The 25540-nt window shown below is 46.6% G+C and overlaps 1 protein-coding gene across 19 annotated transcripts in view; it reads left to right on the top strand.

The window, feature by feature from the left end:
- The window catches only part of USP19 (ubiquitin specific peptidase 19), a 41248-nt gene that overhangs the window by 1789 nt on the left and 13919 nt on the right, over positions 1-25540 (top strand). For 3 of the 19 annotated variants that reach the window (XM_035106861.3, XM_088662603.1, XM_088662604.1), the window contains exons 2-17: positions 3554-3830; positions 10643-10699; positions 12151-12279; positions 12647-12780; positions 14131-14505; positions 16551-16803; positions 17790-17946; positions 18083-18154; positions 18883-19016; positions 19402-19616; positions 20949-21147; positions 21239-21372; positions 22394-22552; positions 22693-22803; positions 23164-23274; positions 23684-23785. In XM_035106861.3, coding sequence (XP_034962752.3) covers positions 3689-3830; positions 10643-10699; positions 12151-12279; positions 12647-12780; positions 14131-14505; positions 16551-16803; positions 17790-17946; positions 18083-18154; positions 18883-19016; positions 19402-19616; positions 20949-21147; positions 21239-21372; positions 22394-22552; positions 22693-22803; positions 23164-23274; positions 23684-23785 — 2484 coding nt within the window. In that variant the 5' untranslated portion in view covers positions 3554-3688. The remainder of the gene's footprint in view (positions 1-3553; positions 3831-10642; positions 10700-12150; positions 12280-12646; positions 12781-14130; positions 14506-16550; positions 16804-17789; positions 17947-18082; positions 18155-18882; positions 19017-19401; positions 19617-20948; positions 21148-21238; positions 21373-22393; positions 22553-22692; positions 22804-23163; positions 23275-23683; positions 23786-25540) is intronic. The other 16 variants (XM_060271265.2, XM_088662615.1, XM_035106860.3 and 13 more) reach the window with 7 other exon arrangements.

The raw sequence follows: 25540 nt of genomic DNA, 5'->3' as shown, positions 1-25540 counted from the left end.
AAGAATACAAAATCAACATATATGACTATCCTTGGTTTTAGGCAGCATGGGATACCTTTATGAAGGCTCTAAATTTTGTTCTACTGCTTTGGGGATGGGCTCAGTTAAGAAGGCTTGTTCTTCTGCAGTTCCTTCTTTGCTGCTTTCCAAATTTGTTTCTGTTGTGTGTGTGTGTGTGTCACCTGTAACTGTGAATAGTGCTGTTTGTTCCTACTGTAATAAAATTTGCTTTTGAAAGACTCAGTAGCTGAGCTTTGTTCACAGCCTAGGCACACTGTGGTCTGGATCTATGGGACAGTCCTGCTTTGTGGCAGGCTTAACTGCAAAAGATTTTCATATTACTGTATGTAAACATGATTTTATGTGGAGAGGGAAGTGGGTGTGGAAGAGGGTTTTTTTTAAGATGAAATGGGAGTTTATTGGTTATGTTCTAGTGTATTCCAGAAGCTGGATGTTTCTGAGAAGGAAGTATTATTCACAGTGCATAGTTAACACTGGAATTTGCCACCACAAGATGTAGTGATGGCTGACAATTTGGACTTTTAACAGTGGTCTGCCAGGAATCTCAGCAATTTTTAAATAGTCTCTTTGGGGGAGGGGGGAGAGTTTGGGAACCACTGGTCTAACCAGGATCCAGCTGCACTGACTTTGTAACAACTGGATCCCATGGGAGTAGCTTCTACAGGTTAGAATGTACTGTGCCTACTGATGACTGGCTCTCCCAGTAGAAGAGATAAATCCTGGATGAAACTCCAGGCCTTCTTCCCTCTCCACCCATTTCAAAGCAGTTGTTGTTCCTTACACTCAGAACAGATCAGCATTCACATTTAAGAGCCAGATGCTAGTTCTTGGTTCCTTCTGTAATGATGCAGCCCTGTGCAGTGTGTTTTCAGGAAGGGATGTTCCCAGCTGTGGCATATAAGTGCGCTTTGTTGCTCAAACTTGGGGAGCTTTTCACACTTCTCCTATTCTTCTTCATCATAGCTATTGCCTTAGAGCAGGCATCCCCAAACTTCGGCCCTCCAGATGTTTTGGATTACAATTCCCATCATCCCTGACCACTGGTCCTGTTAGCTAGGGATCATGGGAGTTGTAGGCCAAAACATCTGGAGGGCCGCAGTTTGGGGGTGCCTGCCTTAGAGGCTATGATTTTATTTCAGGCTTACACCTGAGTCATGGACTCCTGGCTGGGAGTGGTTTGGGTGTCTTTAAGTTTACAGTGGTACCTCGGGTTAAGAACTTAATTCGTTTTGGAGGTCCGTTCTTAACCTGAAACTGTTCTTAACCTGAGGTACCACTTTAGCTAATGGGGCCTGTCGCTTCACCGCCGCCACGTGATTTCTGTTCTTAACCCGAGGTACTATTTCTGGGTTAGTGGAGTCTGTAACCTGAAGCGTCTGTAACCTAAAGCATCTGTAACCCGAGGTACCACTGTAATGGGAAGGGAGCTCTGACTCATGGAGTGTTCTGTCTTGTTCATACTTGGCTATTGGGAGGATTAAATTGGGCTAGGAGTTGATAGCGTAGAATTCTTGGTGAGGAAAAGCCCTTTGAAATTCTCAAGCATTTCTATGAGTCTATATTTTTATATAAAGTTTATATAAGGTTAACCATGGGCAGTAGTATACTGTCTGTCAGAAAACACATGGAAAGGCAAACTCTTTGAGTATGGCAGGGTCTTTTGTCATTGGTAGGAAAGTTTTGGAGTACTGTAGGAGTTTTCCATCTAAGTTGTGTGGCAGTTTTCACCTGGCGTCTTGGGCCATTTTCCAGGCATACGGTACATTGATGTGTGCCCTGGGGCCTCCTTTAAAAACACACACACACACAGAGAGAGAGATGGCTTATCTGGGCAGCTGGGTCTAGGCTATTCTAATTTCTTACACTGATCAGAATTGGGGATGTTATAGGAAATCAAAATGGTGTCTAGATCCAGCAACTCAGTTGTAAATCAAGCAGACCCATCCATGGAGGAGGAGTGCCACCAGAGGACCACTTTGCCCAGGGCCCCCTAAATCTGGAGGTGTCCATGTTCTCTAAGGTCTGCCACTTGGGACTGTCACTGTTACTGCGTACCTCAGTCCTGACTGCTATGTTTCCTAGTAATACTTCACATTCAGAGTGTAATCCAATTTGCTGGGGCCCGTGAATGGTGGGGAGTACTAAGCTCACCAGGAGCAACAAAATATAGCACGATTATACTGGTGACAGAAGGGCAAAGTAGTGGCTCAGTGAGCTCACTGGAGAATCAGGGGACCTGGTGTTGCGTATGAAGGCTGCCAGTTGTGGACTATTTGTTGTCCCTTTGTGCTCCAGGGTATTTGAAGTAATTGCCTGGTTGCATCTTCAAAAATGTTGTTTCCTGGGTGTGAATTTGTGTGCTTCTTGCAAGGAAAGTCCTGTCTGATCTGTTTCATATTTGATGCTCAGGTCATGCTTCTCTTGAGGTACATACGTAATCTGGCCTTTGTGCAGGTGGTTATCCTTAAAATTTAACTTCTTGAACCTAGGTGGTATTTCCAAGTAAGAGTTCCTAGGCTTCACCTTCACTGTACAGTGCCCAGGAGGCAATAAGTGGGGAATACCATGTTAAGGCTCTCTATAACTGAATTGACAGGTGGTGAATCTGAAAAAGTAAAGCATTCAATTTTGGCTTCCTTCTGACAGCCTAACCTTTTCCTGTTTGTTCATGGCAGGTGCTGGAGAGTGAAACTGGTATTTGACAGCTTAGGTCTCTGAGCTGGCTAACCTGATAGTGGCAGGCAGGCTAGCAGGTAAAGGGAATTGGCCAGTAGCTGTGTGGAGTGCAGTGGCGAGCCTGTATTGCTCACCCTGGCTGGCAGTAACAAGCAGGGGTGTCTCTGATTACCTCTTCAGAGAGCTGCTTTTGCTGTAACGATGTGATGAATATTTAAGTTGTAACCGGCCTCTTAGATGCAAGGCACTCAAATGGACAAGCAAATGGAGGGGCGTTGGTAGATTTTGGGAAGCCCCAGGAACTCCATAACTTAAAGGAAATTTTTACTAGCTTTTGTGCCCATTCAGAGAATCATAATAGTTTCTGAAGCAGCAACAACCCACATGGAAATCAACAGTCCTGTGCTCAGCTGTTTCTATTGCACCCAGTAATGGAAAGGGATCAGATAACAGCACTCTGCCTTTGACAGACTACTGAGCCACCCATTTGTTCTGGCAGAACTAGATCCTCACCAGGATGACTTTTTGTCTTACGGAAATATTGCCTGGTACATTTTGACTGTGGTCATGCAATGTAAAATAAAATCCTCATTTCAAAATGCGTGTAGATAAGACCGTGCCTTGAATGGGCAGTGCTTCCCATTCCGATCAGTAGTACTGTATTCATTTTTCAAAGCAAAGACATTTGTGCTGGCTTTCCCTGTCTTACGTGTGTGTGTCTGTGTGCGTGCATGTGTGTGTGTACACATATAAATATACACAGCACTTCAGTAAGGCTTCTGACAGCACAGGTATTTGCCGTTCCTCTTCTACCACCCTTACCCATTGTGTTCTTCCATATGTCCCCCCCCCCCAGGCATTTGTTCCTTGCCAGAGAGATTGACCACAAAGAATCGCCAAGATAGCTGGCTCGGGAAGAAAACGTCGCACCCCTGACCCAGACTCTGTCACCGACCCCGGCGGGCCGTTTGTCTCATCCAAACGGCTGAAAATGTCCAACAGTGCCAGCATCCCTGGCCAGAGAAGAGCAGCACGGGGTGTGGAAGATGCAACCAGTAAGAAGAAGCAGAAGGACCGAGCCAATCAGGAGAATAAGGAAGGCGAGAGACCAGTTGGCAGTGACTCAAAGAAAGGTATGGTTTTGTGATATAGGTACCTATTACTCTATGTTTAAATTGCAGGTAGGTAGCCATGTTGTTCTATGGTAGTCGAAACAAAATAAATAAAAAATTCCTTCCAGTAGCACCTTAGAGACCAACTAAGTTTGTCATTGGTATGAGCTTCGTGTGCATGCACACTTCTTGTATGTTTAAATCCAGTATAAATACTATGTTTGTATAAGTATGCTGGATCAATTGAAAGGTTGGAAACTACGTGCAAAAGGCTGGTTACTGTAGAGCAAATGGAGGGAGTACCTTAAGTTAAGGCTCAAAAGGACTCAGGACACCTAGTGACCAGGGCTGGAAAAATACTTGTAAAGTTCCTCTATATTACTGTTACATACTTTTTGTTCAGTGCACAAAGTACAGTACACTAAACTTTCCAGAAAGTGCTACACAGAACCCAGCTGTGACACTGTCTCTACGCAAAATGTTTACAGTTGAATTATGCGCACAAGACCATAACTTTACTCTTGGTCAATTAATCAGGAGTAATTGCCACCTGCCAGTTTCCAAAGCCACACCCACACCCACACCATACATTTAAAACACATGGCTTTCCCCAAATAATCGTGGGAACTATTATTTATTAAGGGTAGTGGATGGTATACAAATTTAATTAGTAGTAGTAGTAGTAGTAGTAATAGCTCTGTACAGGGTAAGTACAGTTCCCAGGATTCCTTGGGGAAGAATGTGCTTTAAAGGTGTGTTGTGGATGTCATGGCCACAGTTGTAATAAATTTGAATCCCCACTCTACCTACAACTCACACTGAGGGAATTAAGTCACCCTTCAGCCACTCTTAACAAGCATAATTTTAAGAGTTGCTTAAAGAAGTGAGAAGGACAAAGTATTACATGTTGTGTGATTTTTGAATATACAGCCCAAGTATGATAGGCTGCACTAAATGTGGAAGTAGAGCATGGAGGTGTGGTGTATGTGTGTTGATATTGTCCAAGAAAGACCTTCCTGAAAAGGTGAGAATGGAAGAGAGCTCTAAAAGGTGGGCTCAGTGGGTTTGGCAAATGCAGAAGGGAAAATTGCTCCAGGAATAGAAAGGATCACAGCACCAGAGGCACAGGTGTAAATCAGGAGTAGGCAAACTGCTTCCAGCAGCTACATTTGGGGCAACCCAGTCAGATGGGTAGGGTACAGACAAACAAATAATAATAATAATAATAATAATAATAATAATAATAATAATAATAATAATAATTCATTGGGGATGGGCAGTGGATGAGGGGGCATACACTTTCACATGCACACGCACAAATGCACACAGAGCTCCAAAGGAGGCAAGCAAGAGGACCACAGTGATCCCATTCCTTGTGTCCAGGAAAAGCTCTTTGGCTTTTACCAACAGCAATCAGCTGCTGGGGGTGGGGGAGGGGCAAGCATGTTGTGGGCAGTGATTCCATTTGGCCACTCCCTACACCCCAGCTGACAGACAGGGGCTTACAATCTGGTGGACTGAAGGGAGCACAGCTGCAACCTAGAGAGCCATCCCAGTGCACCTTTCTCATGCAAATCATGCTCTGTGCAGCCTGCCAAATTTGATTGGTGTGCTGAAAGGAGTGTGAATCCAGTGTGTAAGGAAACTTGCAAGTTGCTCACAGCAATGTGAGGTGGAAATTTTTTCAAAAGCAGAAATTGTCCATTTCTTTATTTTTCTATGGGAAAGTATCCATTTCATAAGTTCATTACCAACAATGTATGGGTGCCAGTTTCAAAGGCAATATTAGCCGAGCTTGACAGTTCTGAAATTGTACTTTATGTTTTTTGGGAGATTATCCCTAGCAAACTATGGAAGTCAGCATATCATGCTCAGTTGTTCGGGTTGCTAGACTGTGATGTGAGTCCACAGTTTTCAGTATCTTTGTTTTTTCTTAAATTTAAACAACATAAGGGAAGTGTGCCTGCTAATGACTTTATTTTTTAAAGAAATATTACAATTTAAAAAACTATGTTTTCTACACAATATACATGTAAAGCATGTTAGGTGCTTCAATTTCCGCTTCTAATTAATTTAGGTTGAATAATTTTTCATTGGGACAAAAAAATGTAAATATATTTTGTTTACCAAATACAAATAAACATGCTAGATTGAATCACTCTCTAGGGCAGGCATCCCCAAACTTTGGCCCTCCAGATGTTTTGGCCTACAACTCCCATGATCCTTAGCTAACAGGACCAGTGGTCGGGGAAGATGGGAATTGTAGTCCAAAACATCTGGAGGGCCAAAGTTTGTGGATGCCTGCTCTAGGGGATCAGAATAATTTCTGACACAAAATCACCTTATGCAGGTTTCTGATTCAAAATTTTATGGGAAATCCACATAACTAGTTCCCCACCTGTGGTGTCAGTAGATAAAGGGAGCAAAGATTAAAGATGACTCGTAAAAGATGAGTGTGTCTGGGAGACGGAGGAGAAGAAAAGATGAAGAGCCTTGTGCTATGGTCAGCTGCTATAAATTAAGCTAGAAAGGGTCAGGGAGCCAGTGCAGAGAGAGAAAGTCAAGCTCTTAACAGTGTTGCTCAAGGCAGTTTCTTTTGAAGGATACAATATGACTCAGGCTTTGCCATGCGCTGTTCCAAAACCAGCTGCCTGCTTCTGTGCCCTGAGTTCAGTGCAAAGTTGCAGCCTTAAGGGCTGTTTTTCTTGCTTAATGCTCTCTTGCATATCCAAGTGTTTTGCAAATTGTGGAAGTCTTGGACACTGGCAGCTTGCAAAACGAGTACATCCCTTTCCGTTCACTATCTCCTCCACTCTCTCCAAATATTTATAAGAGAAGGGACTCTCTCCCCCCCCCCACCCGCTCCACCTTTGTTCCTATCCTTGTGATCATGGACAGGTGTCACCAGTGACCATGTACACCAGGGGTCAGCAAACTTTTTCAGCAGGGCGCCGGTCCCCTGTCCCCCAGACCTTGTGGGTGGCCGAACTATATTGGGGGGGGGGGATGAACAAATTCCTATGCCTCACAGATAACCCAGAGATGCATTTTAAATAAAAGCACACATTCTACTCATGTGAAAACACCAGGCTGGCCCCACAAATAACCCAGAGATGCATTTTAAATAAAAAGACTATTCCACTCATGTAAAAACAAGCTGATTCCCAGACTGCGGGCCGGATTTAGAAGGCAATTGGGCTGAATCCGCCCCTCCCCGGGGCCTTAATTTGCCTACCCATGATGTACACAATTTCAGTAAACTTAGTTACGGAATAATCATTATCGTATGTACAACAGTTACATTTCAAGTAATACTGCTGTTGATACTTGGAGCTGCTGTTTTTGAGGAAGCTCTTCCTTAAAGGAGAGGCAGCTTGCCACTAATTGTGGCTGATTGTAGCTGACATTATTCTCTTATCTCTCATGGTGCAACATGCAGCGCACCAACTTATTACTGCTGCTAATTATTGTCCTTCTGTGGTGTAAAGAACAGGTCTTGAGGCTAACAGTTGCCTTTCTTTGGTCTAGATAAAAGCTACCTTACAGCACCACTGTTCTAATAATAAGTTCAGTTAGGGGAAGAGCAGATTAGAACTCATAGCAATGATTCATCTACTCCTCTTGCTGTAAATCTTCTTACTGGGTTATTACGGCAATTGGATGTTCAGCCAGCTTAGGCTGGTTTAGTGACTTCCATCTTAAATTATTATTTCGGTTTGCATCGCTGTTTATATGTAGCTCTCTCTTCCATAAAGAAACAAGCTAGAGTGTTCATTTTTCATGATAAGTGATTAAAAATTAAGTATTTAGAATATAGATAATAGTACCAATGCTGGTTTTGGATGAATATGAAAAATATATTTGGTGCAATGAAATCCTTCATTGAGCCAACTTGTGTTGAAGCATGCAGAGAAGACTCTTAACTTACACAGAATTTTCCACAAGGTAGAATATACAATTGCAAATTACCAAACAGAAGAATTGAGGAGCTTGAAAGTTGGCACGTTTATTTCACCAGCAGTGACTTTGTGCAGTGAGTGATACTTGCCCCTTATTCACACTCTAACCTCCACCTGCAAATTAGTTCTGTAGAAAGTGACATAGTTTAGAAAGGTTCATATGGTTTGTCTAGTCACTGAGTTCAGACTTTTTTTGGCATTCTAATATCTTTTCTCTGCACAGAATCCTGTTGTTGTTGTTTAGTCGTTTAGTCGTGTCCGACTCTTCGTGACCCCATGGACCAGAGCACGCCAGGCACTCCTGTCTTGCACTGCCTCCCGCAGTTTGGTCAAACTCATGTTCGGAGCTTCGATAACACTGTCCAACCATCTCGTCCTCTGTCGTCCCCTTCTCCTAGTGCCCTCAAGCTTTCCCAGCATCAGGGTCTTTTCCAGGGAGTCTTCTCTTCTCATGAGGTGGCCAAAGTATTGGAGCCTCAGCTTCACGATCTGTCCTTCCAGTGAGCACTCAGGGCTGATTTCCTTCAGAATGGATAGGTTTGATCTTCTTGCAGTCCATGGGACTCTCAAGAGTCTCCTCCAGCACCCTAATTCAAAAGCATCAATTCTTCGGCGATCAGCCTTCTTTATGGTCCAGCTCTCACTTCCATACATCACTACTGGGAAAACCATAGCTTTAACTATACGGACCTTTGTCGGCGAGGTGATGTCTCTGCTTTTTAAGATGCTGTCTAGGTTTGTCATTGTTTTTCTCCCAAGAAGCAGGCGTCTTTTAATTTTGTGACTGCTGCCACCATCTGCAGTGATCAAGGAGCCCAAGAAAGTAAAATCTCTCACTGCCTCCATTTCTTCCCCTTCTATTTGCCAGGAGGTGATGGGACCAGTGGCCATGATCTTGGTTTTTTTGATGTTGAGCTTCAGACCATATTTTGCACTCTCATCTTTCACCCTCATTAAAAGGTTCTTTAATTCCTCCTCACTTTCTGCCATCAAAGTTGTGTCATCTGCATATCTGAGGTTGTTGATATTTCTTCCGGCAATCTTAATTCCGTTTTGGGATTCATCTAGTCCAGCCTTTCGCATGATGAATTCTGCATATAAGTTAAAGAAGCAGGGAGACAATATACAACCTTGTCGTACTCCTTTCCCAATTTTGAACCAATCAGTTCTTCCATATCCAGTTCTAACTGTAGCTTCTTGTCCCACATAGAGATTTCTCAGGAGACAGATGAGGTGATCAGGCGCTCCCATTTCTTTAAGAACTTGCCATAGTTTGCTGTGGTCGACACAGTCAAAGGCTTTTGCATAGTCAATGAAGCAGAAGTAGATGTTTTTCTGGAACTCTCTAGCTTTCTCCATAATCCAGCGCGTGTTTGCTATTTGGTCTCTGGTTCCTCTGCCTCTCCACAGAATCCTACCACACCTAATCCAGTGAATCAAGGCTGAACTTAAGGTGGAAGGCACAATGGCCAACTTGCTGTGAAGAAAGGCCTAAGAATTGCCTGTCTCTTTAAATATGGCAATATATCAAGCACGTTCATCTATCTTCCCCACTTACTTAGCAACCTCCCTCTCATGTTTCAAGCCTTCTCCAGCTATGCAGATTTGGTTGTCAGCCAGGAGTAAATAGGGAACCTTTCCCTGTTTTCGCCACTTTCACTTTCCTGGATTGCTGAAATTGCCAGGAAATTTCCACACACAGAGGCATGTCCCAAGTGTCTAAACTCTGCCTCTGTAGATATGTGCCCCTTCTCACAGGCTCATGCTTGACGGAAGGATCCACCTCCAGTCAGCCTCTCCCCTGGTTCTATAGGGTTAAAAATGAGGACTATTCCCCATGAGTATTTATCATTTGCCAAACGTCATGGGGGTGTTGCACTTCACATTCACCTTCCAAAATTCCACATAACCTGAAGCACTAAATTCTGCAAGGTCATGTCCTTGGAATAAAATCATTAGGCCAGTGGAATCTAGGCCAACAATACTGTTTAATCTTGAAAGAAGTCTCTACAGTGAGTCAGGCTGAGACCATAATAAGGCATTTTTTTATTTGCAAACTACTAAAATAGTATATAAGGAAAGGGACTTGTGGGGAAGGAACGGGGGCCTTTATGAAGTTTCTGGTGGGAGAGCAGGTGCACCCAATTTGTGCCGTTCCAGAGGTGGTGGTCTGTTGTTGGTTGTTGTTTTTTGGTAGGAAATGCATTTCCTTTTTTAATCTTATACCTGCAGTTTTGAAGCCCAGAATATCCTTTTGAAAGTGAAAGCTGGGATTCTCAATAATCTAATGCAGTAATTGCTGGTGAGGGAAGCCTTGCTATTTGTATGTAGAGAGCCGGGGTGGGGAACCTCTGATCCACAGAACTAATTGGGCCTGCCAAACCTACCCATTTGGTCCACAAGTCCATTTCAGTCAACCCACACCCACCTACGCTACATCCGATTTCATACAGCACGTCAGGTGTGGGGCAGGTGAAGAACTGACCTGAGCCAAAGGGAAGGGTTTCAGGGGATGCCACCCTGCAAATCCCTGTACAAATATTATACCGACCTCTTTCCTGCATGCATTGACAAAGAGGTGACATGGCACCTGTTGCTGCAGGCCAGGCAAACCACAACAATGGACAATTTCACAAGCCTTGTTTGGTTTGTTACCGTCCTCTGCGTGTTGCTGCCGTTGGCCTTCGTCTTTGTTGTGTGCAAGTTCCTTATCCAGGAAGCAGGACTGTGGTGATTAAAAAACAAGAAGTAAGCTCTAACCTGTGGAGGACCTATTCCAAAGTGAGGAGCGGCAGAGAGGTACATTGTGCAGATGCAGTGAGCAGCGGCTCATGGCAAAGCAACACTCCTCTCCTATGTTTCTTTGATCACTAGAGCCTTTCCCTGGCCTGGCGCTGGTAGAGCCCAATTGGCAGAGGGAGTCAGAGGAGGGTAAGTCGCAGGGGTGCATGACTTCAGGGGCACAAGTACTGAGCCACCTTATTTATCCTTGATCCGCCTGTCTGCATTGTGTGGCTGCCCCACTCCTTTTTAGGCCTGAGGGTTGCTTTTTTAACAAGCGATCTTAACAAAGCTGTGTAAATCTAACAGCCTAACAAGCTGCCAAGGTAGAAGCGGGACCTTGACTGCCATAAAGAACAAAAGGAGGGAACGACCTTGATGCTGGCCCATTTGAGGTATGAGAAGCACACAGTAAGATCAGCCCTTCGCCAGCAGAGGGCATGGTAGTTACGTCACAGGAGAGCATCAGCTACCGCTGCCTCAAGCATGTCTGTGTCTTTCTGTTCCCATGGAAGGGATGGGTGTTCAGCCATATTCCCCTCCGCTTTTGAGTGGGGAGTGCAGGAGAGCTCAAGAATTGCCAGACAGGGTCGTGCCAGTGAGCCTGCCACCTCAGCACCCTGTCGTCCTGAGAACCGCCACGGACATTTGCAAGGGAAGAGGGCACCTGCATCTCACAACATGCCCCAAGTGAGGATTCTTGGAAGAGAACAGACTCTCCTCCAATGAGGGTGTTGCTCCTCAAGACACCCAGAACTGGCATGGATAATCAGGCCTAAGGGGAGGGAGTCTGGTCCTTAGTTCAAGGCCTATGTGTGAAAGCCCATCCCTGCTGAGACAACTTTATTGAAACTCATTTTTAAGCCACGTCTCCCTATGTGAACCACCTTGAGAACTTTTTGTTTAAAAGTGTAAATAAATAATAACTGACAGTTGCTATAGGGTAGGTTGCAGTCAGGGCAGATTACAAATGGGGCGTACTGGTGATAATTCATCTCATTAATTTCCAGCATCTCATACGCACGTACGTGAAATATATATATAGCACTTTAGAGTGTTCAAAGTGATTCACATACATGTTTTCCATAACCCTCATAACTGTCCTGCACAGTGTTAGCCAGTATTGCTTTTCCTGTGCTACAGACCTGAGGTTCAGAGATAATGGCTTACCTAGGGCCACCTGGTCACTTCATGGCTGACGTGAACCGTGAACAGCTTATTGACTCACAGCTTATGCTTAAGTTACTGTATTCCACCAGCTGCTAATACAATGCAGTAACACACTATTTTTCAATACTGAGAATGTACCTTTGGCTGCGATGGCTTGTTGCCACTGTTGAATATCCTCCACATTTTCATGTGATCTGTTTAAGAAGAGTTTTGGTCGCTGTCTTCCTACCATCCTGCGTGGCAACGATTTCTGTGTTGGTTATGATAGTGTAGGAGTGCTGCAAACTTACACTCTGTTACTAACTCTGCTTCAAGTCATGGACTCTCATATTCATGAGCTAGCAGGTCACTCTGGCACTTTGCACTTCTGGATCAGCAAGTGAGAGACTGACATCTTGTGTTTACCCTCCAACCACCCTTTTGTTTCCTAGACCTGCTGCTGGACTGGAAGCAGAATGCTCATGAAATTATTGTGAAGCTGAACGTGGGCAGCGAAGTCCTGAAGGGAGAGGAGGTGGATACATCTTTCACAGACACCAGTTGTGTTGTCAAGTTACCTGGTGTGTGATACAGACATTCTTTCTTTTTCCTGTAGCTCTTAGTTGGCTGGGCATCTCTCTCTCTCTTTCTGTTTGCTCCTTTTCTTTTCCTCTTGGTGAACAGTAGCAGCAGTTGCCCTCTTTAAAGCAAAATTCCAATACTACCTTGTGATGAGTAGCAGTGACTTCCCAAGGTTTCGGACAGAGGTCATTCCTGATCTCTTGAGGGACTTTTATTAGAGAAGTCAGAGGTTGCACCTAGGACCTTCTGCCTTCAATGCACTATTCACTGTTGCCTCTCTGTTGTCATATTGGCCGGGTGCGTGTGTGTGTGTGAAATGCAGCCGAAAAACACTTATATGTGCCGTATCTCCACACCCCTCCCTAGATGGCCGCGAGTGGAGCTGCCAGTTATTTGCAGAGATTGAGAGCTCCTGCAGCAAAGTCCAGTACAAGAAGGGCAATATCCTACAGCTGGTGCTACAAAAGAAGATCCCGTTGCACACTTGGGCTTCACTTTTGGTAAGATTCAGCCTTATTCTGAAGATGCAGGTGGGGTTTTGTTCCGTAGCTCAGCCTTTTCTGAAACCAGCAAGGGTAGGTAGAATGAGAGCCGGGCTACCCTTTCATAGAATCTTAGAGTTGGAAGGGACCCCTGTGGGTTGGCTCAGCAGTGATACACTGCAAGGAGCCACAACAGCTGCTGTGACTCTGGGCAAACAGTCCTCAACCTGTTACCCATGGCCAGCCTAAATCTGTTTCCTGTAAGCAAAGGGGCCACATTTATTACCATTTTTATTACTTACTAAACACATTTATTACCTGCCCTTTAACAAAGGTTCTAGGTGGCTTACGTCATAATACAACAGTAAGATGCATACATAAATAATGTATCACTGGTAAAATCCTTAACAGCAATCAAACAGTTCCACAAGTGTGGCCCAAACCTTGTGCCTTTGTGTGTCTTCTTAATACCTGCAAAGCTGGGGCTAGGTGCGCATCCAGAGGGAGGGAGTTCCACAGTCACATGTCAGTTCCTGTGGCGCCAAGCAGGGGATCCTCATTGCCGCCCCCCCTGGACATGCCTCTGTAGGTAGAAGTGGAACCACTGCAACACAGTGCCTCCAGCTCCTGACCCTCCGAGTCAGTCCTAAAGAGTACCGTGGTCAAAAGAGACCAAGCGCTAAAGAAAAATTAAGAGTTGCACCCGCACCCTCAACACTTTTCTAACAACCAGGGTGACTAATGCTGTTCCAGTCCCAATCCCAGGCCTGAAACCAGATTGAAATGGCTCTGGGTAACCCATTTCTCCCAAGCATGCCTGCAGTTGAATCTCCCCACCCCTTTCGAGCAACTGGCCCCCAAAGGGGATATTTTCAACTGGGGCATAGCTATTCAATACTTAAGGAACTGGGGAGCTTCTCTTAAAGTGTCAGTGGTATACCTCCTCCTTAAGGGCATTCCTCCTTGGCTAGTTTTTATAAGCCATTACAGGGAAGGTGGAGAGAATAGCAGATCACTCAAACCCTTACAAGCACCCTGCCCCCATCATTGGGCTGCAATAATTGAAATTGATCTGATACAATTGGACCAGGCAACGCTCAGGACACCACCTCAGGATTTGCTCTGTGGTGTCCTGTTCCATTCTAATCTGAGTGATGTTATCCTCAGAGCGCCTTTTCAAAAATGTCACAGCAGGCTTCCAATAACTCAAACAACTACAAGCCCCACCTCCTTAATGGAATTGATCCAGCATGCAAAAAGCAGATCAAATGTATGTCTGGCTACATCCATTAAGCTCAGTCTAAAAGGAGCCCGCTCCTTTCCCTAACTCAATATTGTAATTTTTAGCCTTTAATATTTTTTTTCCAGAAACGCTGCAAGGATGGCTCAAGAGATCAGACGAAGAAGCCTGCATGTAAGGAGAATGGCAAGGAAAAATCCCCTTCTGTGGTGGAGGTGCCTGAGGAGCCCCAGGCTGACAGCACAGCGGAGCCATCCAGGGGCAAACGGGAGCCCTCCAACCCAAAACGAGGCTTCGGGAGGAACGAGGCTGCAGGAGGGAAGAGCCCAGCCAGTCCGGGACTGCCAGCTGACCCTAGTGCCAAAAGGGCAGTGGGTGTCAAAGCTAGGCTGTCCGAGGAGGAAGGAAACAGCTGCAGCTTGGGGAGCCCAGGACTCAGTGGGAAAGCCAGCAACCTGAAGAATGACAAGGGAGCCCAAGGCGATGCCCTGCCAGACCTAAAGGTGAGAAGCAGGGGGGGAGAGGGGTGTGAATGGCTCAAGGCTGGGAGGTGCTGTTTTTTTTGTCGTTGAGCCCTATGACAAAGGGAATAGTAGGCCACATCCTTCCTCCCATCAAATGACTGTCAGTCAAAGAAAGGGCAGACTTGGCTTCGTGGTCTGTTCCTGTGGGGAGGAGACTCTGGGATGCATAACAGAAATGCAGGTGTGCCATCCTTGCTTCCACTTGTAGACACATTACTGGAATTCTTCCTCAATTATTGCCAAAGGCCTTGTTCTAAAATTCACTGCCTGGTCTAAACATAGATGCAGGTACACATGTCTGGAGTTCAGAACATAGAACTCCCGAGATACAAGGCTGGGCACATCAACATATGATACGCCCCCTTGGCTCTTCATTTGTGGGCACTGTTTGTGTGGCCAATGCCGTATCCCTGGAAAACGGGTGCAGGGTTGGCGCGGCCTGCTCAACTGTCTCACCTAGGTTCAGACACACACACACACACACACACACACACACACACACACACACCAGAGTAGGGAAGCACTAGCTGAAGGCAGAGTGGAGGCCGAATCCAATGGTATTGGGGTGGTGCTTCTTCCCAGCAAACAACTTGCCACCTCTCCCCACCATGCAGCTGAACACTCTCAAGACTGCTTGGCCCCTCTCCAGCATCAGGCTCCAAACCCTCTTCCCATTCTTCCTCCCCCTCAGACCAGTCCTCCCAAGATGTCTCCATGGAGTTCGTGACACTTGGCCCCAGTTTTGTGGCTTGCTATCCTCCTTGCTTTTCAAGAACAGGGATTTCACTTGAGCCTTCCAAGTTTTAACAGCTTTCCCACCCAAGAGGCTCACTTGTCCTGTTGCTGAAGGGACTTGAAATGACCAGTTTGCCTGTAGATAAACTGAGCTGGTGCTTGCTCTTTCCCACCCTTTCTGATTGCTACAATTACTAAATTAAGATGCAGTATTCCCTTGCTGTAGTGCAAGAAGTGGTGGTGCAGCAATGGTTACGAGTACTGAACTGCATCCTACTGTGCAGTAAGTCTCTTTCAGGTGTTTAATGAAGCAAAAGGGCAGAAAATGAATAAATGCATTCATTCCTACCACCATATTATTATTACTATTATTACTATTACTATTATTACCGTATTGGCCCGAATATAAGCAGCACTTTTTTTCCCAAATTCCGATTCGGAAAAGTTAAAGTGTGGCTTATATCGCTGCTGAAACAGCTGCCCAGGAGGGCAATCGGGAGTGCCGGACAATGGTGCGCAGCCTGCCGCCACTCCCAAGCCTCCCCCAGCGCCAGCTTGGTGAGGTAGTGCCGGGAGGCAGGCGTGCAGCGCGCTCAGAACAGAGCGCCCCTTGTCCAGGGCAGTAGAGCCAGGAGGCGGGCCACACCCACAAATAAGCCTTGAATTTTAAAGGTGTGGCTTATTTGCAGGTGTGTCTTATATTCAGGAAAATACGGTACTATTTTATACCCCTGACGGGATTCAAATGAAAGTTAAGGTATGGCTATGCCCCAGGAATGGCAGTCTTCACTAAAGGCAGTGTCTATTTCCTTGAATTTGTTTAGTTCTTCTATGCCAGGCATCCCCAAACTGCGGCCCTCCAGATGTTTTGGCCTACAACTCCCATGATCCCTAGCTAACAGGACCAGTGGTCAGGGATGATGGGAATTGTAGTCCAAAACATCTGGAGGGCTGAAGTTTGGGGATGCCTGTTCTATGCTACTTTCCTCATCGCTGCTTTTGGTGGTAATAAGAGTCTCCCAGTTCAACTGTATCTCGTGTTCCTTAGCATGCTACATTGGTGTCCTGCCCTTAAGCATTGCAGTCCACCCCTCAGGTGCCTGTTGCAGACTGGTGATACTGACCCATAGAGGCTCCATGGACTACAGCCGCAATCTTTGTTCATTTCTATTAGTCATGCGTCACATAATTTTATAGGAGAACGTCCCTGTGGCATACCTTGGAGTTACATGTTTTGTAGTGGCTGTAACAGCATTTGATTGTGCCTTCTCTTCTCCTTACATTGCCAGGCTGACAGCTTGGAGAGGGTGTCGGTGCCCGTGGAAACGCAGCTGCCTACAGTCTCTGCAGACTCATTGCCCCGCCAGCTTCGGCCCTGCCCAGAGAAGAGGGCTCCACAGCCAGCCAGTTCCTCTGAGACTCCACAGGGGCCAGAAGTTGCTTCTGCCTTCAGCGAAGGCCTCTCCTCCTCTCCGCCATCCAGTAACACTGAGAAAAGAGACTGGTCTGAAGACAACGATGCCCTTGAGGCTGTTGCTAATGGTGAGGGAGGGGATGGGGGTCCTGCATGCTCACTCATTTAAGAAATAGTTTGAATCGGTCTATGAAATAGCAGCGGGGCCTACCTTGTGTAGAGTGGCTGGGGAAACCTAGTCAGATGGGCAGAGTATAAATAATAAAATCGTTGAAACAAAATAATAAAATTCCTTCCAGTAGCACCTTAGAGACCAACTAAGTTTGTCACTGGATGTGGACAAGGGCTATGTCTCATACACACACACACACACACACACACACACACACACATATTTTCTTTTTTTCTCATAACAAATATCCAATGTCAAGTAACATTTGACAGGGGCTATATTTTGAGCTGCTTACAAGAAGTACCACATCAGAATTGGGTGGAGAATTCAGCATTCTGAAAAGCTCTGTTTTTATTTTTAAAACAAGTTGTTAGCCTAGGCTTGAAATTGTTCAGGCAGCAAGAAAGGCCATGGCTGGGAAAGCCTCTGCCTGAGATTGACTTTTGGTCACAGTGGACAGTACCAGCCTAGATGGACTTGTAATCCAGCTTGGTATATGATCTGTCCACTGGGCATTATGTAGCCAATCTCAGAAACTGATATAGGAGTGGAACAGTGTAATTGTTTGCAATGGCCAGGGAGATGTGGGTCTTGTGCTCTGCATAACTCTTTGCTGCTCTTTGTGATTGGCAGAAGCCTAAACAATTTATGTAAATTTGCATAAGGTATATAAGTTGCATAATTTAATTTTTGGACGCTGGATTTTAACGTTTCAAGTGCACGCTGCTCCGGTGCATTCTGCAGACTAATGTCTGGTTGATCTATTTCCATCTCCTCCTACCTGACCCCAAGAGACAAACCCTATTTGAGAATTTAGGTCACATGCTGGGCTCTCTAGCTCCTCGGTCACATTTCTCTGGCTTTCTGTTGCTAAGGATGGTGCAGAGGTGCTATTCAGAGCACCTCTATTACTGTCATAGCCTTTGCTTTTCCCCCTCCCAGAACCAGAGCCCACAGTGAATCTGACGTTTGTGAAGAACGACTCATATGAGAAAGGGAACGATTCTATGGTGGTGCACGTTTACGTGAAGGAGATTCACAAGGAGATGTCCAGGGTGCTCTTTCGGGAGCAGGACTTCACACTGTTGTTCCAGACAAGGTATGGCGACTCCTGGTGCAGAGGCCAAGTGCTTTTCCTTCCCAGTACTGGACTTTGCCAGTAAGCTGGGATCGACAGTGGGGAAGGGGTGGCTCCTGTCTGTCTCCTTTGCCTGAGCTTCTTTCTCTATTTGCAGTGATGTCAACTTCCTGCGACTGCATCCAGATTGTGGCTCTCATACAGTATTCAGGTGGCAAGTGAAACTCAGGTATAAGACCTTCCTTCTCTGTATTAATAGTATAGACAGCTTTTCTGTTGCTCCTCTCCACCTGCACATCCAGCACCAATCTGACACAGCTCTTCTCCCTTCTGAATTAAGGTCTATGAATTAGTATATTAGAAATCAATGTACATTACTTTACACTGGGGGCTCGGGCCTGGGACACTGGACAGAAGAGCTGCTCAGGTGTCTCTTCCCTTCATAGTGATGATACTGTAGATTTTTTTAAATGGGGTTCTTTGTCGTCGGTTGCTATGGCTTTGTTTTGCTAATACACACCAGCAATCAGACATAACACAGCCTAGCTGTCCCTGCATCATAATCTGAATAAGCCTCCTACCCATTTTTCTGTTCTGTGGCACAAGAAGCAACCTTCGTATTGATCACACACTGCTGGACAGCCCAGTCTAAAGTGTGTGAACTTGTGTGCAAGCTGGATTGCTATTTCCCATTTTCACTTCGGTGCTGGAGAAGTGGGTACACTCTCCTGTCCCCTCTTTTCTTACTGTGCCACGTGGACACAACTGCCAGTAGCCTGAGCCCAGTTTGCCAGAAATTGTAATAAGGTGGGCAACCTTTAGCATGGGATCCCTTTTGGAGAAAGTTTTTCCCCTCCCACCTTCCTATGTAATGGGATGTGCAGAGTACTTTGGGTGTTACGCTCTTCTGTGATGCCTCCTGTTCTCTGATCCCTGGTTGGTTGCCTTGTTTTGCAGGAACCTCATAGAGCCAGACCAATGTACGTACAACTTCACCCCCGCTCGCATCGACATCTGCTTGAAGAAGCGGCACAGCCAGCGCTGGGGGGGCCTCGAGGCTCCTGCCGCACGAGGTCTGCACCTTGACTTTTGTGAGCTCGCCTTGTTGGGATTCTTGAGGTTTGGCAAGGATGCTGGGGCTTCAGCGTCAGATATTCTTATTAGTATTACTACTTGTTACTATTTGTGAACTGCCCTGTGATTGTAAACCACTCTCTATGATCCCCTGATGAAGGGAGTTATAGAAATGGTATGAAATGAATGCTGTTGTATGAAATGAATGCTGGGGATGTTGAGATCAGCAATTACTTGGGGAGAGGACCAGCTCTAGATTGAGGGTGTGAAAGACCATTGATGCTCTGGTGTCTGCTTGGAAACCAGAACAGGTTCCCCACCGTTTCTTTTTAAGCAAGGAAGGGCAGCAGGCTCAGTGCACATGTGCTGCTAACCGCAAGCCCACTTTTCCCCCTTTTTAAGGTGCAGTGGGTGGTGCGAAGGTTGCCATGCCAACAGGCCCTACTCCCCTGGATAAAAGCCAACCTGGAAGTAACCAGCACCCGCTGTCCACTAAGGAGGAGGCACGAGTGGGAGAGAAGGAGAAGCCACGAGCAGAGGAGAGCAGCCTGGATGGCGTAGCCGCTCGGACGGTGACGGAGCATGTGCCAGTGAAGCAAGAACCACTCGTCCCCTCGGTGAGAACTCCTGGCCTGCGCTGGGAGTTTCGAATCCCAGTCTCTAGGGCTCAGGCAGACATGTTGTCGGGGGAGGTTGTGGGCTGAAGGCAGGAGCTACTTGGATTATAACGGGTTCGAACCTTGCGCGGATTATTACAACGGCCAATGAGTTAGGAGTGAGGAGCTACAACAAAATGTTGCTGCTTGTGTGTGGGACAATGTGTTCCTGCTGTTTGGATGGAAATAGTCCTATGGCTGTTTTTTTCTATTTGGTGCCTGAAGGTGGAGATCTGGCTGGCTGTTAGCCAGCTGAATCTGCACCTTCCACACTTGTTTTCCAGCATAAGGGGAGCCATTCAGGGAAGGACCATTTCCTGCACTGCCTCTGAACCAGGGGGAGTGCAAGGAAATTTCCTGACCTTGTGTCAAGTTGAGGCACGGAGCTTGTCACCAGCAAAGGACGCTCTACTACTACTACTACTACTACTACTACTACACACACACACCTCTAACCTACCTACCTCTTCCCCTTCCTAGCCAGGAGGGATATGGGAAAAGTCAAACTTCTGAAGATGGAGGCAGGGAGGCAGTGCTGGAACTAAGGCTTTTAATAACTTCCTTGGACATGTGAATGGACATGTGAGCAGTCATTAGGGGGGGACAGGGGGGGAAGGAATGTTGCCATCAAGTTAAAAGCACTTTCTGCGCTTCTGCAAATCTCAGGGTTCCCCTAAATCTCAGGGTGCCTTCATGCTTTGCATGGTTGTTGCTGTTTTGGACACATAAGGATCGGCATTCAGAGATTGCATTTGCTTTTAGCATGTAGGAAGTGCACTGGGTGGCATAAGTTAAAGGAAAATCAAAAGTAATGCAGAATATGCACTTAAGAATTGCTGGGCTGGGTCCAGCATTTTATCTCAGCAGTTTTGTTCTGACAGTAGGCAGGTAAAGTCCATTGGGGAAGTTTCTGCAGAAAAACAAGAGGGTGGTACCTCCAGCAGCAGGTAATTGGGGGTATGCAACTGATAAGGCTGAAGTCCGTCCCCCCCCCCAATATGGGTGTGATTCTTGCTGTCCAGGCCAGTGAATAAAGAGCATATATGTGATCTTCTAATTAGGGTGGATTGGCCATTTTTGGGAATTGCTCTGTGTATGAATAATGAATGATTTTTTTAAAAAAAGTTAAATGTGAGCAAGGACTGGGTTTCTGTGCAGGAGAGAGAGGGGGGGGGAAGTAGGGTGGTGACCATAGAAATCCAGCATGCAGAGCCTGGAAACTCTGGGCAGGACAGAGAGCCTGGCAACCAATGGAAGCTGCCTCCTTGACTGTGTTAGCATCTTCCCCTCCAGCCCAAGCCAACATGCATGGTCCCACCCATGACTCACAGCCCCGTCAGCAGCGAAAGCGTGGAGGAAGAGGAGGAGGAGGAGGACAAGAAGGTGTGCCTGCCAGGTTTCACAGGGCTGGTGAACCTGGGCAACACCTGCTTCATGAACAGTGTTATCCAGTCTCTCTCCAACACCCGGGAGTTGCGGGACTTCTTTCATGGTAAGCTGTATCTCAGAGTGGGACCGGGGCTGGCCCTGTCACCTTCCGCCTTCCATCACCTTTTCTCTCTCTTTCGCTTACACTCCTGTAGATCACTCCTTCGAGTCCGAAATCAACTACAACAATCCCCTGGGAACTGGGGGGCGCCTGGCTATCGGCTTTGCAGTGCTGCTGAGGGCGCTTTGGAAAGGCACACACCACGCCTTCCAGCCCTCCAAGCTGAAGGTGAGGTATTCCCGCAGAAGCATATATAGGCTGAGAGGATGAGCTGCCCAAGTGGGCAACAGGAGGCTGTGTGTGTGTGTCCGTCCACGCATGCCTATGTAGTTTTGCTGTGCAGAGGCAGGTTCCCAGTGCTTGTGACCAAGAAGCTGCTTAGAGTTGGGCTGTGCAGTTTGTAGCAAGCTTGATTCTCAGGGAGCTGCTGGGGAGTCATTAGGGGGCAGGGAACAACTTTAATCCCCTTCGAATAGTTTCCGCTAGAGCGTCACTTGCTTTCTTCCGTGTGTATTTATAATTACTATATGCTCCAAGCAAAGTGCTGTTCTGGGGAGCACTGTTGGCAGTGAAAGCAAAATTTATCTGCTCTCTCTGCTACAGGGTGGGCCAGCGCTCCCCAGGGGGATCCTTTATGGGTTGCAGTGTATAAAAACTACACACACACACACCCTTATGTGTTAGAATAAAGGGCATTTTATTACTTGGGAGCTTAATAATGATAAATTATGCAAGCACAAACCATTTTTGTGCCTTCTGGCTGGAAATTAATTTTGGATCGCTGGATGCCACCAGCAACCATTTAGAGTCTCAAGCAGGAAGCCTCTGGGCTTTAGGAAACCTTAATCCGTACTCTGCACACTTCTGAAGCTACTTGTTCTGGTAGTTATTGTTTTTTCATATAGCTCTTGAGCCCATTCACATCTCACTTGGCACTTGCCCCTCTTTCCAGTCCTGAGAGGACAAGGGAAACACCATTTGCTGAGAACTGCAAGTGGAGAGCGTGCCGCCGTCCTAAAGTTTTGCTTGTGGGCTTCCCTTGGGCACCTGGTTGGCCACTGTGAAAAGAGGAGATTGTATCCGATCCTAGTAGACCCATAATTTTACTGGGTCTGTTCTGAGCAGAGCTTAGCTGGATACGACCCAGGATGCTGGACTAGATGGCCGCTTGCCCTGATCCGGCAGAACGTTCCTTCCGGTCATGCCGTACAGGCGTCTGGCTGTTCATGACCCTCCTTTCTTCCTGCAGGCGATTGTGGCCAGCAAGGCCAGCCAGTTTACAGGCTATGCTCAACATGATGCCCAGGAATTTATGGCTTTTCTGCTGGATGGGCTCCATGAGGACCTGAACCGCATTCACAGCAAGCCCTACACTGAAACGGTAGATTCAGATGGACGACCTGATGAGGCAAGTCTTTATATATACATATATAATATATGCGATGGCCCAATGGAAGTTGTGAGGCCTTGGCTAGGCTGAGCCTGAAGGACCTTTGCTCACCCTTGCTTTTGTTCCCTCACTGCTATTTACTTGTTTTTGACTGCTAGATTGTTGCTGAAGAGGCCTGGAAACGGCACAAGATGAGGAACGACTCCTTCATCGTGGACCTGTTCCAGGGCCAGTACAAGTCCAAGCTAGTGTGCCCTGTGTGTTCAAAGGTAGTGTGCCAACTTGTTGGGTTCCCTGGTTGCTTCACAGCTCTGAGCATGCTGGGGGCAACACTGCCTGCATCTAAAGTTGTTTTTCCTCCACTAGCTTGGCGGGAGGTAGTTTTTGCTCATTTTACGGCGATTATTCGCTAGCTTGGACCATATCCTCCGCTCCACGGTCCATGTGTCCTGCTGTCAAGGACTTTGGTGATCCTTTGCTACTGACACCTTTACCAGGCTGCCTCCTTCCTTTGGTTGCTGCCCTCTGACCCCGGACTCGCCATTTCTGTATGGGGTTTGCCAGTGCCTCCAGCACAATGCATTATGTCCAGGGGGTGCTGATTGACGGCCAAATCCTATTGCTTGCAGGTGTCCATCACGTTTGATCCCTTCCTCTATTTGCCAGTCCCCCTACCCCAAAAGCAGAAAGTGCTGACGGTCTATTACTTTGCAAAGGAACCGCACAAGAAACCTGTCAAGGTAAGAGCAGCAGCATCCCAGCTGCCCAGGATGGGCCTCTTTTTCTTGTGCTCTAAACGCCTTCAGTGTCTATGTTATGAGTGGCCTTGAGCTTTAGAGATTTCTGAAACTCAGTGGGACATACCAGTGGAAATAACATCTGCTTTGAGAGGCAAAGCATTATGTGTCAGGGGCAGGTTCCCCGTGCTTCAACTCAAAATATGTCTAAATTGCATAGAGAGCATGTGAAAGTGGGCACATCATGGGTACAGCTTTGATTGGTTGGCTGATCCAATGAGGTAAGCCTGGTGCAGTTCAGGAATTACATTGTCGAAGGAGTAATTGTTAATGAGACCAGGGAGTGGGAGGGAAGATTGTCAGGGATACACGCCCTGATATTCCCACCCCAGCACATGCTCTCTTCCAACAGTTCCTGGTGAGCATCAGCAAGGAGAATTCCACTGCCATGGAGGTGCTAGACTCTGTGTCCCACAGCGTGCGAGTGACTCCTGATAACCTGCGCCTGGCTGAGGTGAGGCATGGTCCGGCTGATTTCTTGTGTCTGAATGCTGCTGACGTTGTGGTTCCAAGGATCCTTAGCAGCAGTGTGGCTTGTTCGCTGAATGGAAGCTTCTTGGCATGGGGATCACCTCTGGAGCTTTTTCTTTCTGTGCATGCAGCGTCCTTTTCACAACACAAGGCTTGGCTGATCTCCCCTGGCTGTGGCTGCCCAGGTACCAGAGAGCCATTATGTATACAGGAGACCTAGTATCCCAGCAGCCAAGGTTTTTGGCAGAAAATTTCCAATCAATATGCAAAATTTGGCTCCTTTCCTTTGCTCTTGCGTCTGGACACTTCATTGGGATCTCTTACCTGTAACCTCCAGAATTTTGCTTGAGTGTCATCAACACAGAACCCTACCTTTCACTAAACTGTATACACACACGCGCGCGCACACACACACCCTTACCCCTCAGTAGCCATGACATGCATTACACTGGGACTGCACACATATTTTTTGCTTACAAATAAATGAGCAAATGGTGCTGCACGCAAGATTTAATCTATACTGTTGTTGTTGTTTAGTCGTTTAGTCGTGTCCGACTCTTCGTGACCCCATGGACCATAGCACGCCAGGCACTCCTGTCTTGCACTGCCTCCCGCAGTTTGGTCAAACTCATGTTCGTAGCTTCGAGAACACTGTCCAACCATCTTGTCCTCTGTCGTCCCCTTCTCCTTGTGCCCTCCATCTTTCCCAGCATCAAGGTCTTTTCCAAGGATTCTTCTCTTCTCATGAGGTGGCCAAAGTATTGGAGCCTCAGCTTCACGATCTGTCCTTCCAGGGAGCACTCAGGGCTGATTTCCTTAAGAATGGAGAGGTTTGATCTTCTAGCAGTCCATGGGACTCTCAAGAGTCTCCTCCAGCACCATAATTCAAAAGCATCAATTCTTCGGCGATCAGCCTTCTTTATGGTCCAGCTCTCACTATACTAGGCACCACCAAGAATAAACTCTGGAGTGTCTTAACAAGGAAAAGACCTGGACCAAAATCTTGTTTGTTGGATGGAGCAGGGGCGGGGGGGGGGGAATTGTCATGAGCATATGGTGGGTGCATATGGAGACGGTGGTGGTCTATCCACTCCTCATTCCTTCCATATGCTTACACTTAGGGAATTAGACTAAAATGGATCCTTGCAGCATATGTATCTACCGTTGCATGAACCTGAGCTGCAGATACCTCCCGCTTCTTAGAAAAGTGCCACAAATTCATCTCCTTTTTCCTCCTCCTTCCTCCCACCAGCAAGTTCTCAATTCTCCCTACTCCCCAAATCTAATTGTTCCAGGCTAAGCTAGGACTCTAAAGACTGAACCCAGAGAGTCCCTCCTATTCTGTTCACACACAAAAGGATCTGGTTCCTTCCCCGCCACCTCCTTTTTTGCAGCTCTGTCTGTCTCTCCTCACCCCATCCTGTCCTCATCCTGACACAGTGCTGTTGTAATGAGGTTTTTTCTGCCACTAGCACAAACCTATATACTGTATATTCCTGCGTATAAGACTACTTTTTAGCCCAGGAAAATTTTCTCAAAAGTCGGGGGTCGTCTTATACGCCGGGTCGTATTTCTTATACAGCGAGTATATCCCAAACTCTATATTTTAACTGGAAAAGTTGGGGGTTGTCTTATACGTCCAGTTGTCTTATACGCCGGAATCCAATGGGATCCAAGTGGATCTTTGTGTAGCCAAAACAGCACCATATGTGTGTGTGTGTGTAGAAACATGCACATG

Source organism: Zootoca vivipara, chromosome 2, assembly GCF_965207765.1.
Source record: "Zootoca vivipara chromosome 2, rZooViv2.hap1.1, whole genome shotgun sequence".
NCBI lineage: Eukaryota > Metazoa > Chordata > Lepidosauria > Squamata > Lacertidae > Zootoca > Zootoca vivipara.
Note: the sequence above shows the minus strand (reverse complement) of the source record. Positions and strands in the feature narration are given on the sequence as shown.